Below are 19,090 nucleotides of genomic sequence, written 5' to 3'. Positions count from 1 at the left end.
AAACATAGATAGCCTAATAATGCGTAAATGAAATTACAAAATAAATAGTGTACATATATATATAAAAAGGTAACATATAAAATAATATATACGTCAATCAAAATAAATAATATACATGAGGTAAAACTTTATATAAAAATAATATATATACAATAATAACAACGTAATATTAAAATAAAGAGTGTACATAAAAGGAAATTTTAAGATGAGTATATTATATAATAGAACATAAGGATATGCACATGAAAAATAAAATGAAAACAATGTCCAGTCAATGAAATAATCCCCAAAATAATATGTAAGAATAATACGATTTTAAAAAAAAAAAATGAATGACTAAAAACCAAATTGAAAGAAGAACCAAAATCAAAGGGATATTTTATAAACCATACAAATTATTGAAACAGAATTGAGGGCCAAAATAAAGCGTGCCCAAATGTTCGAGGGTTAAAAACGAAAATGCCCCAAAGCGATTCATTTTAGCGTGGACCGAGATGAGTAGACACACAAAATTCTTGGGACAATTTAAAAAAAAAAAAGGGAAATACAAACAAGTTTTAATTAAAAATCAGTGCAAAAGGAGAGAACTCAATGCGCAAATTCCCCCCTTTGAACCAAAATGCATAAGTCCAGCACGAAACGGTGCTGTTTTATTTTTATGACTTAAACCATTTTTGTTTTAAAACATTTTCAACCCCTGATCTTAAAAAACCCTAGAGTTTAAAACTTTCTTGTTTCTCCTTGCCACAGCTGAAGGGCTAACAGCCCCCAACCACCGCCGAAACCAACTGCAACGAATGGTCCTCCAATGGAGCGGTAAGTTTCCCTCTCTCCCTTATACTTTAGTATGCAAAAGAATCTAAATGAAGAGCTGAAAGTAATAGGGGAAAAAATATGCAATCGCCTTTAAAATAAAAACCAATATTCACTTGCTGTTTTTTGCCTGTATTCGGTATCTCGTGTGAATCTTTGTAGTCGATTTTTATTTTATTTCTCTGAAAAAAAAACCACACACCCTTTTACAATCAAAATTTGAAGGTTTTATAGCCAAATACAAGCGGTTTCTGCCTATTCTCTTGCTCAAATTGCAAATCGTGAAGACGTGGAGAGACATGGGCGAGCAACGAGCGAGTTGGGGGTCGTGCTTGGTGTGTCGACGAGCGTGGTAGAGGGAAGCAGCGGCTGTTTTCTCTTTTTGCTGAAAAATTAGTTAGTTTTGGGCTGTTTGGGCTCTAGGGTTAAGTTTATTTTGGGCTTATAATTGGGTTAGTTGTTTTTGTAATTTTGGACTCTTTTTTTTGAATTTTTTATGTCGATTATTTGGGTTTTATTTATTTATTGGGCTGGAATTAGATAGCCCGGGCTAAAATTGGGTCTTACAACTACAATTGAAAATTAAGCATTATTATAAAATAAAAAAGAAAAGAGGCATAATGGGTGTGCCACATGCCAGCATGAGGTATATAGATATATATTACAATTTTAGCATACTTTAAGGAATAAAATTAAAATTATACCACTATTTTAAATTTTCAATAGCAAGAAAATGGAGCTTTCTTTATTTCTTTAACATATAAAAAAGAGGCATTGTAACTGCCCTAAAGTGACCCTAGTCGGAAAGCGGTTTCGAGACCGCTAAATCGAGTCACCAAATTATTTGAATATGATATTTATTGTCTAAAATATGTGAATATGAATGTGTGAAAGTTTTAAGCTTCGATTTAGTCGATTACATGTGAATTCAGCTAATAGGACTTATGTGTGACACTTTTAAAATGTGATAGGTTAATCTATAAGGATCCATTAGTGCATGTAATAAAAGGGTAGACTTGCATGTCAATTTCCCCCTTAATTTAGTAGTGGCCGGCCATGACAAGGAGGGTGGACAAATTGTTATGGGCAAAACATGTCATAAACATGTTATGTTAGTGATTTATGTTAGGAAAAATAAAATAAGGAGTATGGGCAATAAAATAATAATGGGAAGGTAAATGATGATGAAAGAAAAAAAAAAGAGTTCATCATCCATGTTTCTTCCTAGCCGATTCTAAAGAAAAAAAGAGAGAGAACAAGAGCATTCGGTGATGAAAACAAGTTGTGTTCTTTGGTTATTCTTGGCCGAATTGAAAGGAGGAAGAAAGGAGTGAAGCAATCGGTTATCTTAGGTCAATTTTAAGGTAAGGAAGTTGATACTAGTTCTTGAAATCCTAGTTGATATTGAGTGAGATATCAAGTTATTGTTGGTAACCCATGTTGAAATTGTGATTTTGGAATAAGTAAGGTTTTCGGCTATGGAGATTAATAAGGGTGATGGTTGTGTTTCATGCTAAATCTAGATGAACAATGGTAGTTTGCTTACATCTTGATATTTATGAGATCCTTTCTTGGTTCTACCTTAGATCCATAAGTATGATTTATGCTTGTTATGTTACTCATGGTTAAAGTGATTCGGCTATGGTTCATGTAAAATAAGATATACATGTGAATTTGGTTATTATATTTGGTTAATGATTTATTCTTGTGAAGTATAAATTTGTAACATGAATTGAGTTGGAAGTTATTACAATGTACTTGTGCATTCGGGTATATGATGAAAATATATGAGGTGGTTATAATCAACTTTGTGATTCGGCTCTTGCACATATATATATATTTGCACATGATGTATTGGTATGACATATATATTATCTCAAGGTATATATTTATATATGATGGTGTTTTAGTTATGGAGAAAATGATGGATGCGTATTGAGTTATAATATGTAATGCATTAGTTAGTAAAATGTATGCCATTTATATGTGGTATTAAGTATATAATTGGCCTCAACATAGACATGCATATTCGGCCACATGAGATGGATTGGTGTTGCATGTATTCGGTTAGAGGCAAGCATATTGATGCTTTTATCTTGGCTTAGATAATCGGCTAAAAGAGAGTGTGGGTTAATATGTTAAGTTGATTCATGATTTCATATGTATGTGACTTAAATGTCTAATGTATATATATGGGCTAAGTACCTTGAGTTCCTCTTTTCGATGCGCAAATGATTAAATCAATTTATTTGTTAAATTAAGTTCAAGATCAAAGGGGAACTAAATCCGATAAAGGGAAGGAAAAAGTGGTAGAATAGCCATCGAAATCGTTCGACAACATCCGAGGTAAGTTTTCGAGTAACGAGACTTAGTTTACGATTTGATTAAGTCATGACGTATGAGCATAACAAATATATGGTGATATGATGATTCTACTTGAATTATATGTTGAGTTAATTAGTCTATACGTATGACGGGTAGCCGTATGTGCATAGAGATCGTGTCATAAAGCAAACTAAACCATGCTGTTTGTATGTGGCTAGTGAGCCGAAAATGGGATTGCTTGATACGTGACTTGTGTTTGAACTCTAATTATGAAAATGAAATATAGATGTGTCATGATTTATTGATATGTGCATGAATATTTGGATGATAACCGGGCTAAGTCCCGAAGGCATTTTGCGCTAGTGACTAGTTCCGGGCTAAGTCCCGAAGGCATTTGTGCGAGTTATTACATCCGGGCTAAGTCCCGAAGGCATTTGTGCGAGTTACTATATCCGGGCTAAGTCCCGAAGGCATTGGCGCGAGTTACTATATCCGGGCTATGTCCCGAAGGCATTGAGCGAGTAGCTATATCCGGTTAAATCCCGAAGGTACTTGGCTTGGGAATGAGCGACCTTGCTGTAATAGTTTCAATTAATATGCTCGTAAAATCCCAGCAATGAGGTATGTCTCGTATATGCATTGATTTAGTTGATCCCTTACAATTAGTATTCGCTCAGTCGATAAATGAGCTACCGGCCTTTGGCTAAGTTGATCTTTTGTGTATGAATATAAGGGTTGGTAAGGTGAAGTAAGTATGATATTGAGAATTTGTGCATATGAAATTATCTGTTTAGCCATATGAATGTTACACTTTAGTTGTGTCTAATTTTATGGCTCAAACTTACTAAGCATTAAATGCTTACTCCGTTCTTTGAATCTCTGTTTTATAGATTTTGGTTCGTCAGCTATCGGACTCGGGATTATTGAAGTCGAAGTCGCCCACACTATCAAAGCCCCCCTTTGGTACACTTTTGGTTGAACTTTGAAATGGCATGTATAGGACTACCCGTTTTGTTATTGGTCATGGACCCTTTGGTTTTGTATAAATTTGGATAGCCATGCGAAAATGGCTTATATACACTTTGAGCTTAATATTATAATCGTCTTGTATGATGTTCGTTAAGAGGTATGGAAATTTTTGGGAATGATTAGCCATTGGAATGGTTAATCATGATCATATTTTGTGCTATATATGCTAAAGGGCTAGTTGAATCATGGAAACTATGTAATAGGTAAAGTCTACCTTAAAAATAGATGCTGATAGCAGCAGTGACGTGAATGTGAAAAATCACTAAAAATAGTAGAAATGAAATTAAATAGTGAATAAATTATGTAATCGAACCTTGATGAATTTATTTTCATAGGAAAGTAACGAAACGATCATATGAACAGTATATTATGAGATATTTAAGTTTTCGCAAAACAGGGCCAGAACGGTTTCTGGATTCCCTGTTCCGACTTTGGAAATTCATTAGAAATTAACCAGAGATAATTAGAAGTCATTCCATATATGTATAGATTCCTTTTCGAGACTAGTTTCTATAGAAACAAACGGCATCAGTATTGAAGCCCTGTACAGGGAGATATCCAAGTCGTAATGCGCAAAGGTCAGTGTAGTCGAACCCTGAAACAAGGGAGACTTTAACTAATAAACTGTACTAATTGGTTTGACCAAAAATTCTAGAAAAAAAATTGTAGATGGACATATGAGTTTAGTTTCAGGAAAAAATTACGGAACTGGTTTTCGAGTTTTGGAACTCGAGATATGATTTTTAAGGTGACAGTGACGCAGTTAGCCAGCTCGTCTGGAAATTCAAAATGGACTGTGCAAATAAGTGATTTAAGTCTGCAAACCCCTCGTGTCCGACTCCGGCAATGGTCTCGGGTATGGGGTGTTACAAAATAAGTCCGTAAATACCTCGTGTTCGACTCCGGTAACGGTCTCGGGTACGGGGTGTTACAATTAAATTGGTATCAGAGCTACGGTTTAGTCGATTCTAAGACTACCGTAATACCTTTGGGTCTAGCTATACATACCATTATGTGATTATTTGGTAGTGTGGTGATTTCTGACAATTGAAAATGTGTTTATTATAGTAATGGATCCCGATCCCGACCGAGCGGTAGCTGAAGATCTTGAGAGTGTAGCGCCTGCTCCCGCACAAGGGACAGCTCCGGCGAACTCTCAACCTATTGCTAGTAATCCGAATGATGAAACTAGACAAGCTTTCTATAGCATGATGAATGATTGGTTCAACCAATACATTCGAACTAATACGGCTGTTCCACAACCTCCATTCCCGACTAATGCCTCCCCCGCACCTACAATACCTCCGGCAACTGACCAAATAAGGTCAAATAAACCCTCAGTAGACAGAATCCGAAAACACGGGGCTACTGAATTTAAAGCTACGGACAGCGACGACGCCGAGCAAGCTGAATTTTGGTTGGACAACACTATCCGGGTACTCGATGAGCTATCTTGCACACCCGATGAGTGCCTAAAGTGTACTATCTCATTGCTACGTGATTCTGCCTACTATTGGTGGAATGCGTTGACTTCTGTTGTGCCCAGAGAGCAAGTAACTTGGGAGTTTTTCCAAACTGAGTTTCGGAAAAAGTATATCAGTCAGAGATTCATGGATAAAAAACGGAAGGAATTTCTTGAACTTAAACAAAGTTCCATGTCGGTTACCGACTATGAACGAAAGTTTGTAAGGCTTAGCCGGTACGCTCGAGAATGCATTTCCTCAGAAGCCGTAATGTGTAAACGTTTCGAAGATGGACTGAATGATGATATAAAGCTTTATGTTGGCATTTTAGAAATCCGAGAATTTGTGGTGCTTGTCGAGCGAGCTTGCAAAGCCGAGGTGTTCAGTAAGGAGAAAAGGTAAGCTGATGTGGGAGCAAGGGAGTTTCGTAAGAGATCTTCAGGAAAGCCCTTTCAACAGTCATCGAAGAAATTTAGAGATGACTTAGGCCGGTCTAGGGACACTTCGGGTTTTCTAGACGAGATCGCAATCGACCCCCTGTGAGCACACGAGTCACTCCGGTCGCCAGTGTTGAAAATGATCGTCGAGACAGAACGGAGTGCCAGTATTGTGGTAAATGGCATTCAGGGAGTTATAGATTCCATGACCGCTCCTGTTACAAGTGCGGATCAGTTGACCACTTCATTAAAGATTGCCCAAGGTTGTCTGAACAGAATGTAAATCAGAGTGGGAAACCGGGTGCTACCACTGCTCGAGGTAGACCATCTAGAAATACGGGCAATGCTAGTGGTGGTCAGAGAGGATTTAGAGAGGCTACGACCAGATTTGAGGCTCGTGCTCCTGCCAGAGCTTATGCTATACGCGCATGTGAGGATGCTTCCTCGCCAGATGTTATTACCGGTACTTTTACTCTCTTTGATACTAATGTGATTGCTTTGATTGACTCTGGTTCTACTCATTCTTATATATGTGAAACCTTAGCATCCAGTAAGACTTTACCTATTGAGTCTACTGAGTTCGTAATTCGGGTGTCAAATCCCTTGGGTCGTTACGTGCTTGTCGACAAAGTGTGTAAGAAATGCCCCCTAGTAATTCGAGGTTCCTGTTTTTCGGCGGACTTGATACTTTTGCCGTTCGATGAATTTGATGTTATTCTCGGTTTGGATTGGTTGACCGTGCATGATGCGGTTGTGAATTGCAAAAGCAAGACTATTGATTTGAGGTGCGCAAATAACGAGATAATCCGAGTTGAGTGTACTGCCTTGAGTGGATTGCCAACAATAATATCCTCGATGTTAGCTCAAAAATATGTAAGAAAGGGGTGCAAAGCGTACCTTGCGTATGTACTTGATGACAAAGAGTTGGAAAAGAAGCCTGAATCTGTGCCAGTGGTTTGTGAATACCCGGATGTTTTTCTCGAAGAATTACCGGGTTTACCACCTGTTCGAGAGGTAGAGTTTGGTATTGAGCTTGTACCTGGGGCTACGCCGATTTTGATAGCTCCATATCGTATGGCACCAACCGAGTTAAAAGAGTTGAAAGCTCAATTGCAAGAATTGACGGATAGAGGTTTCGCTCGACCAAGTTTCTCACCTTGGGGTGCACCAGTATTGTTTGTGAAAAAGAAGGACGGAACCATGAGGTTGTGCATTGACTATCTTCAGCTGAATAAAGTGACGATAAAGAATAAATATCCATTACCGCGTGTTGATGATTTGTTTGATCAACTGAAGGGAGCCTCGGTGTTTTCAAAGATAGATCTGAGATCGGGTTATTATCAGTTGCGAATTCGAGATTTGGATATACCCAAAACTACTTTCAGAACGAGATACGGCCACTACGAGTTCTTAGTGATGCCGTTTGGGCTCACTAATGCCCCTGCGGTATTTATGGATTTGATGAATCGGATATTCAGACAGTATTTGGACCGGTTCGTAGTTGTGTTCATTGATGACATCTTGGTCTATTCAAGAGATGAGACCGAACATGCTGAGCACCTGAGATTAGTGTTGCGAATTTTACGGGATAAGCAGTTATATGCTAAGTTTAGTAAGTGTGAGTTCTGGTTAAGAGAGGTTAGCTTCTTGGGTCATGTGGTATCTGCATCGGGTATTCGAGTTGATCCGAGCAAAATTTCAGCCATACTTAACTGGAAGCCTCCGAGAAATATTACTGAGGTTCGGAGCTTTTTGGGACTTGCCGGTTACTACCGACGGTTTGTAAAAGGTTTCTCGATGATAGCCACACCAATGACGAAGCTACTTCAAAAAGATGTTAAGTTCGAATGGACGGAAAAATGTCAGAAAAGTTTTGATCAACTGAAAATTTATTTGACTGAAGCTCCAATTCTAGTGCAGCCAGAATCAGGCAAAGAGTTTGTCATTTATAGTGATGCCTCCCTACTGGGGTTGGGTTGCGTATTGATGCAAGAAGGTCGAGTTGTGGCCTATGCGTCGAGACAATTAAAGCCACATGAGAAAAATTATCCGACCCATGATCTCGAATTAGCTGCCATCGTATTCGCTTTGAAAATATGGCGACATTACTTATTTGGTGAGAAGTGCCATGTATTTTCGGATCACAAAAGTCTCAAATATTTGATGACCCAAAGAGACTTAAATCTGCGACAAAGACGTTGGCTCGAGTTGTTAAAATATTATGAGCTTGTCATTGACTATCACCCGGGAAAGGCTAATGTGGTTGCGGATGCCTTAAGTCGTAAATCACTGTTTGCTTTACGAGCAATAAATGTACACTTGTCTGTTCTATCCGACAATGTGTTAGTAGCGGAATTAAAGGCTAGACCATTGTTGATTCATCAAATTCGTGAAGCTCAGAAAGTCGATGATGAATTAATTTCAAAACGGGCTGAATGTGTTTCGAATATGGAATCAGAGTTTCAAATTGATGATGACGATTGTTTGAGGTTCAGAAGTCATTTGTGTGTTCCAAGAAATTTAGAACTTATTTCGATAATTCTGAACGAAGCTCATTGTAGCCGAATGTCAATTCACCCGGGGAGTACGAAAATGTACAACGATCTGAGACGTCAGTTTTGGTAGCATAGTATGAAACGAGACATTTCCGATTTTGTTTCGAAGTGCTTAGTATGTCAGCAAGTGAAGGCAGAACATCAAGTGCCTATGGGTTTACTTCAGCCGATCATGATACCTGAATGGAAATGGGATCGAGTCACGATGGATTTTGTATCTGGGTTGCCAATGTCGGCAAGTAAGAAAGATGCGATTTGGGTTGTTGTTGATAGACTGACTAAGTCGGCTCACTTTATCCCCGTACGAACGGATTTTTCATTGGATAAACTAGCTGAGTTGTATGTTTCTCAGATTGTGAGACTACACGGGGTACCCATTTCTATTGTGTCGGATAGAGATCCGAGATTCACCTCGCGATTTTGGAAGAAATTGCAAGAAGCTTTGGGTACCAAGTTGCATTTTAGCACCGCTTTTCATCCACAAACCGATGGTCAATCCGAGCGGATAATTCAGATACTTGAGGATATGTTGAGATGTTGCATCCTCGAGTTTAGTGGTTCATGGGAGCGGTATTTACCTTTGATTGAATTCGCTTACAACAATAGTTTTCAATCAAGTATTAAGATGGCACCTTACGAGGCTTTGTACGGGCGTAAATGTCGTACGCCATTGTTTTGGACCGAGCTCGGTGAAAGTAAAATTTTCGGAGTGGATTTGATTAAAGATGCTAAACAAAAAGTAAAAATAATTCGTGAAAGTCTGAAGGCAGCACCAGATCGTCAGAAGTCGTATGCGGATTTAAAACGAAGAGATATTGTGTATCAGGTGGGAGACAAAGTGTTTCTTAAGGTCTCACCTTGGAAAAAGATACTCAGATTTGGCCGTAAGGGCAAACTGAGTCCGAGGTTCATAGGGCCATATGAAGTATCCGAACGAATTGGTCCAGTTGCGTATAGATTGATTTTGCCCCCTGAACTTGAAAAGATTCACGACGTCTTTCATGTTTCGATGCTTCGACGTTATAGATCTGATCCATCACACGTAATTAATCCATCGGAGGTTGAAATTCAATTCGATATGAGTTATGAAGAAGAACCGATTCGTATCCTAGCTCGTGAAGTGAAAGAGTTGCGAAACAAAAGGGTTCCGTTAGTAAAAGTGTTATGGCTCAAACACGGGATGGAAGAAGCTACTTGGGAACCCGAGAACTCTATGAAAGAGCGATACCCAAACCTATTTACCGGTAATATTTTCGGGGACGAAAATTTCTTAAGTGGGGGAGAGTTGTAACAGCCCTAAAATGACCCTAGTCGGAAAGCGGTTTCGAGACCGCTAAACTGAGTCACCAAATTATTTGAATATGATATTTATTGTCTAAAATATGTGAATATGAATGTGTGAAAGTTTTAAGCTTCGATTTAGTCGATTGCATGTGAATTCAGCTAATAGGACTTATGTGTGACACTTTTGAAATGTGATAGGTTAATCTATAAGGATCCATTAGTGCATGTAATAAAAGGGTGGACTTGCATGTCAATTTCCCTCTTAATTTAGTAGTGGCCGGCCATGACAAGGAGGGTGGACAAATTGTTATGGGCAAAACATGTCATAAACATGTTATGTTAGTGATTTATGTTAGGAAAAATAAAATAAGGAGTATGGGCAATAAAATAATAATGGGAAGGTAAATGATGATGAAAGAAAAAAAAAATAAAGAGGTCATCATCCATGTTTCTTCCTAGCCGATTCTAAAGAAAAAAAAAGAGAGAACAAGAGCATTCGGTGATGAAAACAAGTTGTGTTCTTTGGTTATTCTTGGCCGAATTGAAAGGAGGAAGAAATGAGTGAAGCAATCGGTCATCTTAGGTCAATATTAAGGTAAGGAAGTTGATACTAGTTCTTGAAATCCTAGTTGATATTGAGTGAGATATCAAGTTATCGTTGGTAACCCATGTTGAAATTGTGATTTTGGAATAAGTAAGGTTTTCGGCTATGGAGATTAATAAGGGTGATGGTTGTGTTTCATGCTAAATCTAGATGAACAATGGTAGTTTGCTTACATCTTGATATTTATGAGATCCTTTCTTGGTTCTACCTTAGATCCATAAGTATGATTTATGCTTGTTATGTTACTCATGGTTAAAATGATTCGGCTATGGTTCATGTAAAAATAAGATATACATGTGAATTTGGTTATTATATTTGGTTAATGATTTATTCTTGTGAAGTATAAATTTGTAACATGAATTGAGTTGGAAGTTATTACAATGTACTTGTGCATTCGGGTATATGATGAAAATATATGAGGTGGTTATAATCAACTTTGTGATTCGGCTCTTGCACATATATATATATTTGCACATGATGTATTGGTATGACATATATATTATCTCAAGGTATATATTTATATATGATGGTGTTTTAGTTATTGAGAAAATGATGGATGCGTATTGAGTTATAATATGTAATGCATTAGTTAGTAAAATGTATGCCATTTATATGTGGTATTAAGTATATAATTGGCCTCAACATAGACATGCATATTCGGCCACATGAGATGGATTGGTGTTGCATGTATTCGGTTAGAGGCAAGCATATTGATGCTTTTATCTTGGCTTAGATAATCGGCTAAAAGAGAGTGTGGGTTAATATGTTGAGTTGATTCATGATTTCATATGTATGTGACTTAAATGTCTAATGTATATATATGGGCTAAGTACCTTGAGTTCCTCTTTTCGATGCTCAAATGATTAAATCAATTTATTTGTTAAATTAAGCTCAAGAGCAAAGGGGAACTAAATCCGATAAAGGGAAGGAAAAAGTGGTAGAATAGCCATCGAAATCGTTCGACAACATCCGAGGTAAGTTTTCGAGTAACGAGACTTAGTTTACGATTTGATTAAGTCATGACGTATGAGCATAACAAATATACGGTGATATGATGATTCTACTTGAATTATATGTTAGTTAATTAGTCTATACGTATGACGGGTAGCCGTATGTGCATAGAGATCGTGTCATAAAGCAACCTAAACCATGCTGTTTGTATGTGGCTAGTGAGCCGAAAATGGGATTGCTTGATACGTGACTTGTGTTTGAACTCTAATTATGAAAATGAAATATAGATGTGTCATGATTTATTGATATATGCATGAATATTTGGATGATAACCGGGCTAAGTCCCGAAGGCATTTTGCGCTAGTGACTAGTTCCGGGCTAAGTCCCGAAGGCATTTGTGCGAGTTATTACATCCGGGCTAAGTCCCGAAGGCATTTGTGCGAGTTACTATATCCGGGCTAAGTCCCGAAGGCATTGGCGCGAGTTACTATATCCGGGCTATGTCCCGAAGGCATTGAGCGAGTAGCTATATCCGATTAAATCTCGAAGGTACTTGGCTTGGGAATGAGCGACCTTGCTGTAATAGTTTCAATTAATATGCTCGTAAAATCCCAGCAATGAGGTATGTCTCGTATATGCATTGATTTAGTTGATCCCTTACAATTAGTATTCGCTCAGTCGATAAATGAGCTACCGGCCTTTGGCTAAGTTGATCTTTTGTGTATGAATATAAGGGTTGGTAAGGTGAAGTAAGTATGATATTGAGAATTTGTGCATATGAAATTATATGTTTAGCCATATGAATGCTACACTTTAGTTGTGTCTAATTTTATGGCTCAAACTTACTAAGCATTAAATGCTTACTCCGTTCTTTGAATCTCTGTTTTATAGATTTTGGTTCGTCAGCTATCGAACTCGGGATTATTGAAGTCGAAGTCGCCCACACTATCAAAGCCCCCCTTTGGTACACTTTTGGTTGAACTTTGAAATGGCATGTATAGGACTACCCGTTTTGTTGTTGGTCATGGACCCTTTGGTTTTGTATAAATTTGGATAGCCATGCGAAAATGGCTTATATACACTTTGAGCTTAATATTATAATCGTCTTGTATGATGTTCGTTAAGAGGTATGGAAATGTTTGGGAACGATTAGCCATTGGAATGGTTAATCATGATCATATTTTGTGCTATATATGCTAAAGGGCTAGTTGAATCATGGAAACTATGTAATAGGTAAAGTCTACCTTAAAAATAGATGCTGATAGCAGCAGTGACGTGAATGTGAAAAATCACTAAAAATAGTAGGAATGGAATTAAATAGTGAATAAATTATGTAATCTAACCTTGATGAATCTATTTTCATAGGAAAGTAACGAAACGATCATATGAACAGTATATTATGAGATATTTAAGTTTTCGCGAAACAGGGCCAGAACGGTTTCTGGATTCCCTGTTCCGACTTTAGAAATTCATTATAAATTAACCAGAGATAATTAGAAGTCATGCCATATATGTATAGATTCTTTTTCGAGACTAGTTTCTATAGAAACAAACGGCATCAGTATTGAAGCCCTGTACAGGGAGATATGCAAGTCGTAATGCGCAAAGGTCAGTGTAGTCGAACCCTGAAACAGGGGAGACTTTAACTAATAAACTGTACTAATTGGTTCGACCAAAAATTCTAGAAAAAAATTTGTAGATGGAAATATGAGTGTAGTTTCAGGAAAAATTTACGGAACTGGTTTTCGAGTTTTGGAACTCGAGATATGATTTTTAAGGTGACAGTGACGCAGTTAGCCAGCTCGTCTAGAAATTCAAAATGGACTGTGCAAATAAGTGATTTAAGTCTGCAAACCCCTCGTGTCCGACTCCGGCAACGGTCTCGGGTACGGGGTGTTACAAAATAAGTCCGTAAATACCTCGTGTTCGACTCCGGTAACGGTCTCGGGTACGGGGTGTTACAGGCATGGTTTTGACACTATTTTAATATATAATTTTTTTAATATAAGTTTTTATCATATCTGTTCTTTTTGATATATTTAGAATTACCCATAGTCCCTCCCCAACCCTTAAATAGAAGGATAATACACTTCAACGCACTCGAACCCACGTCATCTTGCACTGGCAACAATATTAATGACAATCGATCTAAAACTCAATTGATATTCTAATACATAGTTATAGATTATAACTAATGAAAAAAGTACAGAAAAACAAAATATATGAATTATCATAGGGTTAGTATTTGATAATTGGTATATTTACGATGTATTTTTTTTATTCCCAAAAAATCTTAAAAAGCCTAATATATATTTTTAATATTTATTTTTTCAACATTATACTATATATCTATAGAAAAAATTTCAATCCATAAATTTACTTATAAAATCTAATAGCTTCATAAAATATTTTTCCATAATCATGAAGGGTAATTATGACTTACATGTATATGGACTTGGGTGGGATTGGTAATGAAAGAGAGAGAGGAGGAATGAGGCTAGGCCCTTGGAGGGAGGGCATGTTTTGTTAATTATTTAGGTCACATTATTGGATTGGATCTTAAAAAAGAAAAACTCCTTCTCAACTCATTTCTCCATTCCTATTGCAAATCTAAAATTAATTTCTCATTCTCTATCTTAAAATTTTATTTAAACCATGTTTAAGATTTTTTTTTCATTTATCATATATTTTGCATTTTATCTGTAACACCCTTTAACCCCTATCCGTTGCCAGAATAGAGTTACGGAGTATTACCGGACATTTCTGAACAAATACAAATATTACACAATTCAATTAACATATATTACATAAATTAATCATAATGTCCCTTTTATGGGTCCTCGAGACCCAAAATACGTGTTAAAATCAAATCGGGACTCAATCGAAAATTTAGAAAATTTTTCGCAAAATTTCAAAAATTTTTCTAATTTTTGCCTATTTCAATCAAAATACATCACTTAATTGTTTTAAACATAAAACATATGTTCATATATGTGTTCAACTCATTTCATGTTATATCATCATTTACAAATATTTCCCTAAATAATAAATACTACATCCTAGGTACATGCCATTTGTCTTTTACTTTTTAAATAAAATATAATTTTGAATTAAAAAACTAATAACACTTTTTAATAATTACCAATAAATTCTTTTATTTAGATCATTCTTAATAGATATGAATGTAGTTCTTTTCACTATGTGGTAGGCCAATTCTAATTTGTGTGGCGTTCAAAATTAACAGTTTTAAGTGATAGTCATATGATATTTGGTTTAAGTATTAAATTTTTAATTATATCCATATTATTATTATTAATTTCTTAATTAAATTGGTATCATAAATTAAATAAATTTAAATTCAATTAATAAAAAAATTTAAAAAACTTGTTTTTAAAAAGTGATAAATATTATTATGAGATATTTTTGTTTTGTTTTTATTTTTATATAAATTTTATAAAAAATAATTTAAAATACAAACCTATAATTTAATATTAAATGATTATGAAAATATTATATACTATTAAAATATAATTATATTAAGATTTAAAATAAAATGTTATTAAGATTTCATCGTTTTGATGCATAATATTCTATCATGACAAAATATTTTAAATAAATGAAAAAAATCCTTAGAAAAGAAATTTGAAAAGGGAAAAAAAAAACCTCAGAAAAGAAAAATAAAGCGAATATCAGAGACTCAGAGTAGCATCAGCAACGATGTTGCTCAACTCCACAATAACACCCCTCTGTAGTGTACATTCTCGAATCCCCGATCTCCCTAACGTCTTTACCAAAGCTTTACCGTACTCAACAACGCTAACTGCCCCAGGGAAAGGATCCTTCACATCACGCACCCTTATCAAGGTCTTTTCATCATCGGAAAATCAGGCGGCGGTCTTCGACGTTGCATCACAACCACAGGATGAGGATGCGGCGGCGGAGGTTGTTAGGAGGTTCTACGATGGAATCAACCGCCGTGATCTGGCGTCGGTGGAGCCCTTAATAGCCGAGAAATGCGTCTACGAGGACCTTATCTTCCCTCGTCCATTCGTTGGTCGTGAGGTGACTAAACTATTACTATGACTCTTATTTTCCATCCATTCTGCTCATGCAAGTCACGTGAGTTTCTTTTTTACTTAAACTAAATCTATTTGCATAAATAAATTATGGTTATTGTTGGAATTTTTTTTTGGTTTGCACTTATAAGTAAAAACAAAAAATTTTAAACTTTTTTCTTAATTTCTTTCAAGAAATATATATATATTTATAAAAGTTTTTCAGCTGCTGTTCAATATTTCTGTTTTGCTGCTTTAATAATAAGGAAATTATCAAAATAGTCTTTTTTTTTGTTTGTCTTAGTTTATATTTTAGTCATTTAAATATTTGAAATATAATGTTCTAGTCACTTATATTATCATGTTGTAACATTTTAGTCACTGTGATTTAATTGCCATTAACGGTTTAACGGTAAGCTGACAGAATCGTGTAGATTATTCATTTCCTTCTCTTTTATTTTTTGACGAATAAAATTAAGCAAACAATAAAATTTATCTAAGCATTCTTAAATATTCTCAAGCAAGCTTGATTGGAAGCTGAGCATGGAGCCAATTGATTTGGGTAAAGTTAAGTGTAAGTTTTATATGATGGTCATTTTAGTCATGGAGAGTGTAGAGATCATTTGAAGAATCTATGAAATAATGTAGTTTTGAGAGGGTGAGAATGTTGTAGATAAGATAGATAAGGTGGTCGTGGAGGTTAGTTAGGAGGTTAAGGGAACAAGCTAGGGGGATTTTGTTGAAGGTGGACTGCCATAAGTTAAGACTGATGAGGTTTTCAAGTGAGGCAACCTTATGGATTAGGTCATTGCGAGATCTAAATTGGTTTGTTAATGCAATGATAGATGATGAGGGTTTATAATTGTAGGGTGAACATGCGAAACAAATTTTATTTTGGTTTCAGTTTCCGCCTTTCTTTTCTCATAAACATAAAAAAGTTTCAACAATTAAAAAAAATAGAAAAACTACGTTAAAGGAGATGGATAAGAGAGGAAAACAGGGGGAGAAGCAGAAAAATGATGGAAAATAAAGGAAAGTTAAAAGAATATAAAAGAAAACAATTAAATTGCTTAAAACGAAAAAATATGGGGACTAATTGTATAAAATAATCTAAAATTTTTGTTTGAAATGATGATTTAACGTGTTATGTTAGCTTACTGTTATACCGTTAACGACAATTAACGGCTTAGTGATTAAAATGTTACAACACATTAATGGAAGTGGCTAAAATGTAATATTTCAAGTATAAGTAAATAAAATGTAACTTAAGTTAAACAAAAGTGACTATTTTGATAATTTACTGCATTTTAAATATAACCCCTTAAAATTTACAAAGTAATGCTCTCTTTTTTTTCCAATTACAAAGTAAATATTTTTTTTTTCGAATTGATACACATTATATTTATACATATTCAAACTCGAATTTAAAAAAAAAATCTTAATACCTCAATTAAGTTAAGGCAATATTAATGTTACAAAGTAAATGTTTGATAGCCAAAAATTGGACGTTTTTCTTATTAGTATAGTTTGTACCAAATTGTAAATTATTTTAGAGAATTTGAAATGAAGTATATTTACTTAATTTCTTTTTAAAAATTTGGTGGAAAACTTATATATTTTCTTGTTGATATTCATATTTAAATATATATAACGAGTATAATAATTAAAAAAATCCATTATCATGATTTATGCACCTGTTTAACTATATAAATGCCACATTGAAGTATATAGAGTTGTGTTGTTTATTTTATTTTTTTGGAGTGGAGTGAAAAATTAAAGCAAATAGAATGATGGGTATAGGAAATTTTAGGGTTCTTGAAAAGTTTCATAGATTCAATAAGCAAGGACCTCCAATTTGTTATCGATGACATCTCTTCCGAGGATTCATCTGCTGTTGGTGTTACATGGCATTTAGGTAATTCTACAATCTTTTCCATTTCTTATATTTTTTTCTTTAAATAATACTTTACTTTAATTAAATAGTCTATTTGTATAAACAGAATGGAAAGGGAAGGCTTTTCCCTTTAGCAAAGGTTGCAGCTTTTATCGGCTACAAATGGTGGATGGCAAAAGGCAAATACTGTAAGTGATTACTGATTATTTCTTGTATGCATTATACTCAACATTGCTCCTTTTATTTTCTCATATCATAATTATATTTTCAACTTTTGATATATTTAACCATTTGTATTACATAAACTTTAAAACTATTTGTACCAACTTGTATCATTTTTGTGTTATATAACACATTTTGACTGATATCTTCAATGTGTTCACACATTTTGGCTAAAGATTCTGTCCAAACTCCGTTTGAACAGCTATGGACGAGACGTTGTTGAACCTGCAATCAAACCTGGGAAGGCAGCTTTGGTATGAAAATTACCCTCCTAACATATGAACCAACTTGAAAAAACAATGGAGCATGTGTACACATAATCGTATTGCGGATATACCCCAATAGAAGGAAACCAAAATCAAATGTAGACGTGCATGTAAATTATCCATTATTGATAGATAACATGGAATCGTTATTATCTCCTTGTATTTGATGATGAATGGGGATTCGTTTTTATTACAGGGTGCCATCAGGGCTGTAACATGGGTGTTACAACAATTTCCTCAGCTGGCAGATCAGCTGTGAAGAGAGCTATGCTGAAGTCTGAACATTCAATTGTAGTACAAAGGAAGAAAAGATTGGCTATATCATATCATATCAGGTATGTTATGTGTCCAATGGTGAGATATCCATATTCAATTATCTGCCACAGATTCTTGTAAAACTAGTCAATCACTTAATGAAAACCTTGTTTGTATAATCACTAACAGATTTACGCTAAATAATCATATCTAAGTTAAATTAGCATCGAAGCTCAACAACAATATCTTTATATCCAGTTTACGATTCATTGAAAGAAATTATTTTATTTGAAAATGTTATTTTCAAAGTTTAAACTTGAATTTTTTATGTAAAGTTATAATATGTATTACTTATACACTCACACATTATTGATAATAATAGCTAATTATTAACAGTAATGTGTGCAATTAAATAAAAGATTAGAGGGGAAAAACAAGATTTAAGATAATTTAATTTGAATGGGGTGCACCTTATTTTTCATAAAAAAAAATTGCCTAACAAAATGAAATAAAAATTTGTCAGAAGAATGATTATAATTAAAATATAAAATATAATTGCTTATTGGTAATATTTTGGATTTGAGTTTTGCGGACAAAGAAAACATCATTAGAGCAACTTTAGTCTAATTGGTTCAAAGGACTTGCGTAGAGATTACAATTCGGGTTGTTGATTAAAATTAGATTTTAAAAATATCCATTGTCTAAATCGTAAATACACATACAGATTTGAATAGCTGAATCCAACGGTTCTAAAGCGCTTATAATTTTAATTTTATATATGTTAAAAAAGGTTTTTAATAAACACGAATTCATAATTTTTTTTTTACCAATTTAGATATTAAAAATGATTAAAAATATTAAAATTGTTATTTATAAATTTAAATATTTGATAAAAATAATATTTAATTCAAATTCACTCAAATAATTTATTGACGAT

General features: G+C 34.8%; 1 protein-coding gene and 1 long non-coding RNA gene across 3 annotated transcripts; both read left to right on the top strand.

Moving 5' to 3' along the window:
- Positions 1 to 592: 592 nt before the first annotated feature.
- On the top strand, positions 593 to 1,431 carry LOC107912939 (uncharacterized). Its single transcript, XR_001688353.2, has 2 exons — positions 593 to 816; positions 1,039 to 1,431. It is a non-coding gene; the product is annotated as an uncharacterized lncRNA (long non-coding RNA).
- A 13,594-nt stretch (positions 1,432 to 15,025) lies between these two features.
- On the top strand, positions 15,026 to 18,376 carry LOC107912938 (uncharacterized). 2 transcript variants are annotated; one of them, XR_005907773.1, is made up of 5 exons: positions 15,026 to 15,523; positions 17,317 to 17,431; positions 17,517 to 17,598; positions 17,809 to 17,886; positions 18,095 to 18,179. XR_005907773.1 is itself a non-coding variant. In XM_016841332.2 (5 exons), the coding sequence occupies exons 1-5, from the start codon at positions 15,179 to 15,181 to the stop codon at positions 18,155 to 18,157; spliced, it is 657 nt and encodes a 218-aa protein (XP_016696821.1). In that variant the 5' UTR covers positions 15,026 to 15,178; the 3' UTR covers positions 18,158 to 18,376. The 2 variants fall into 2 exon arrangements, 1 of the variants encoding a protein (XP_016696821.1); XM_016841332.2 differs by having other exon boundaries at positions 17,835 to 17,886; positions 18,095 to 18,376.
- The last annotated feature ends 714 nt before the right edge of the window (positions 18,377 to 19,090 follow it).

The sequence above is a fragment of the Gossypium hirsutum genome, chromosome A13 (assembly GCF_007990345.1).
Source record: "Gossypium hirsutum isolate 1008001.06 chromosome A13, Gossypium_hirsutum_v2.1, whole genome shotgun sequence".
NCBI lineage: Eukaryota > Viridiplantae > Streptophyta > Magnoliopsida > Malvales > Malvaceae > Gossypium > Gossypium hirsutum.
Note: the sequence above shows the minus strand (reverse complement) of the source record. Positions and strands in the feature narration are given on the sequence as shown.

Bases quoted from the DNA above. Each gene is read 5' to 3' on its own strand.
- LOC107912938 (XM_016841332.2), top strand. From the start codon at position 15,179: ATGTTGCTCAACTCCACAATAACACCCCTCTGTAGTGTACATTCTCGA. The intron at 17,432-17,516 runs GTAATTCTACAA...TTGTATAAACAG, and splicing joins TGGTGTTACATGGCATTTAG to AATGGAAAGGGAAGGCTTTT. The intron at 17,887-18,094 runs GTATGAAAATTA...TTTTTATTACAG, and splicing joins AACCTGGGAAGGCAGCTTTG to GGTGCCATCAGGGCTGTAAC.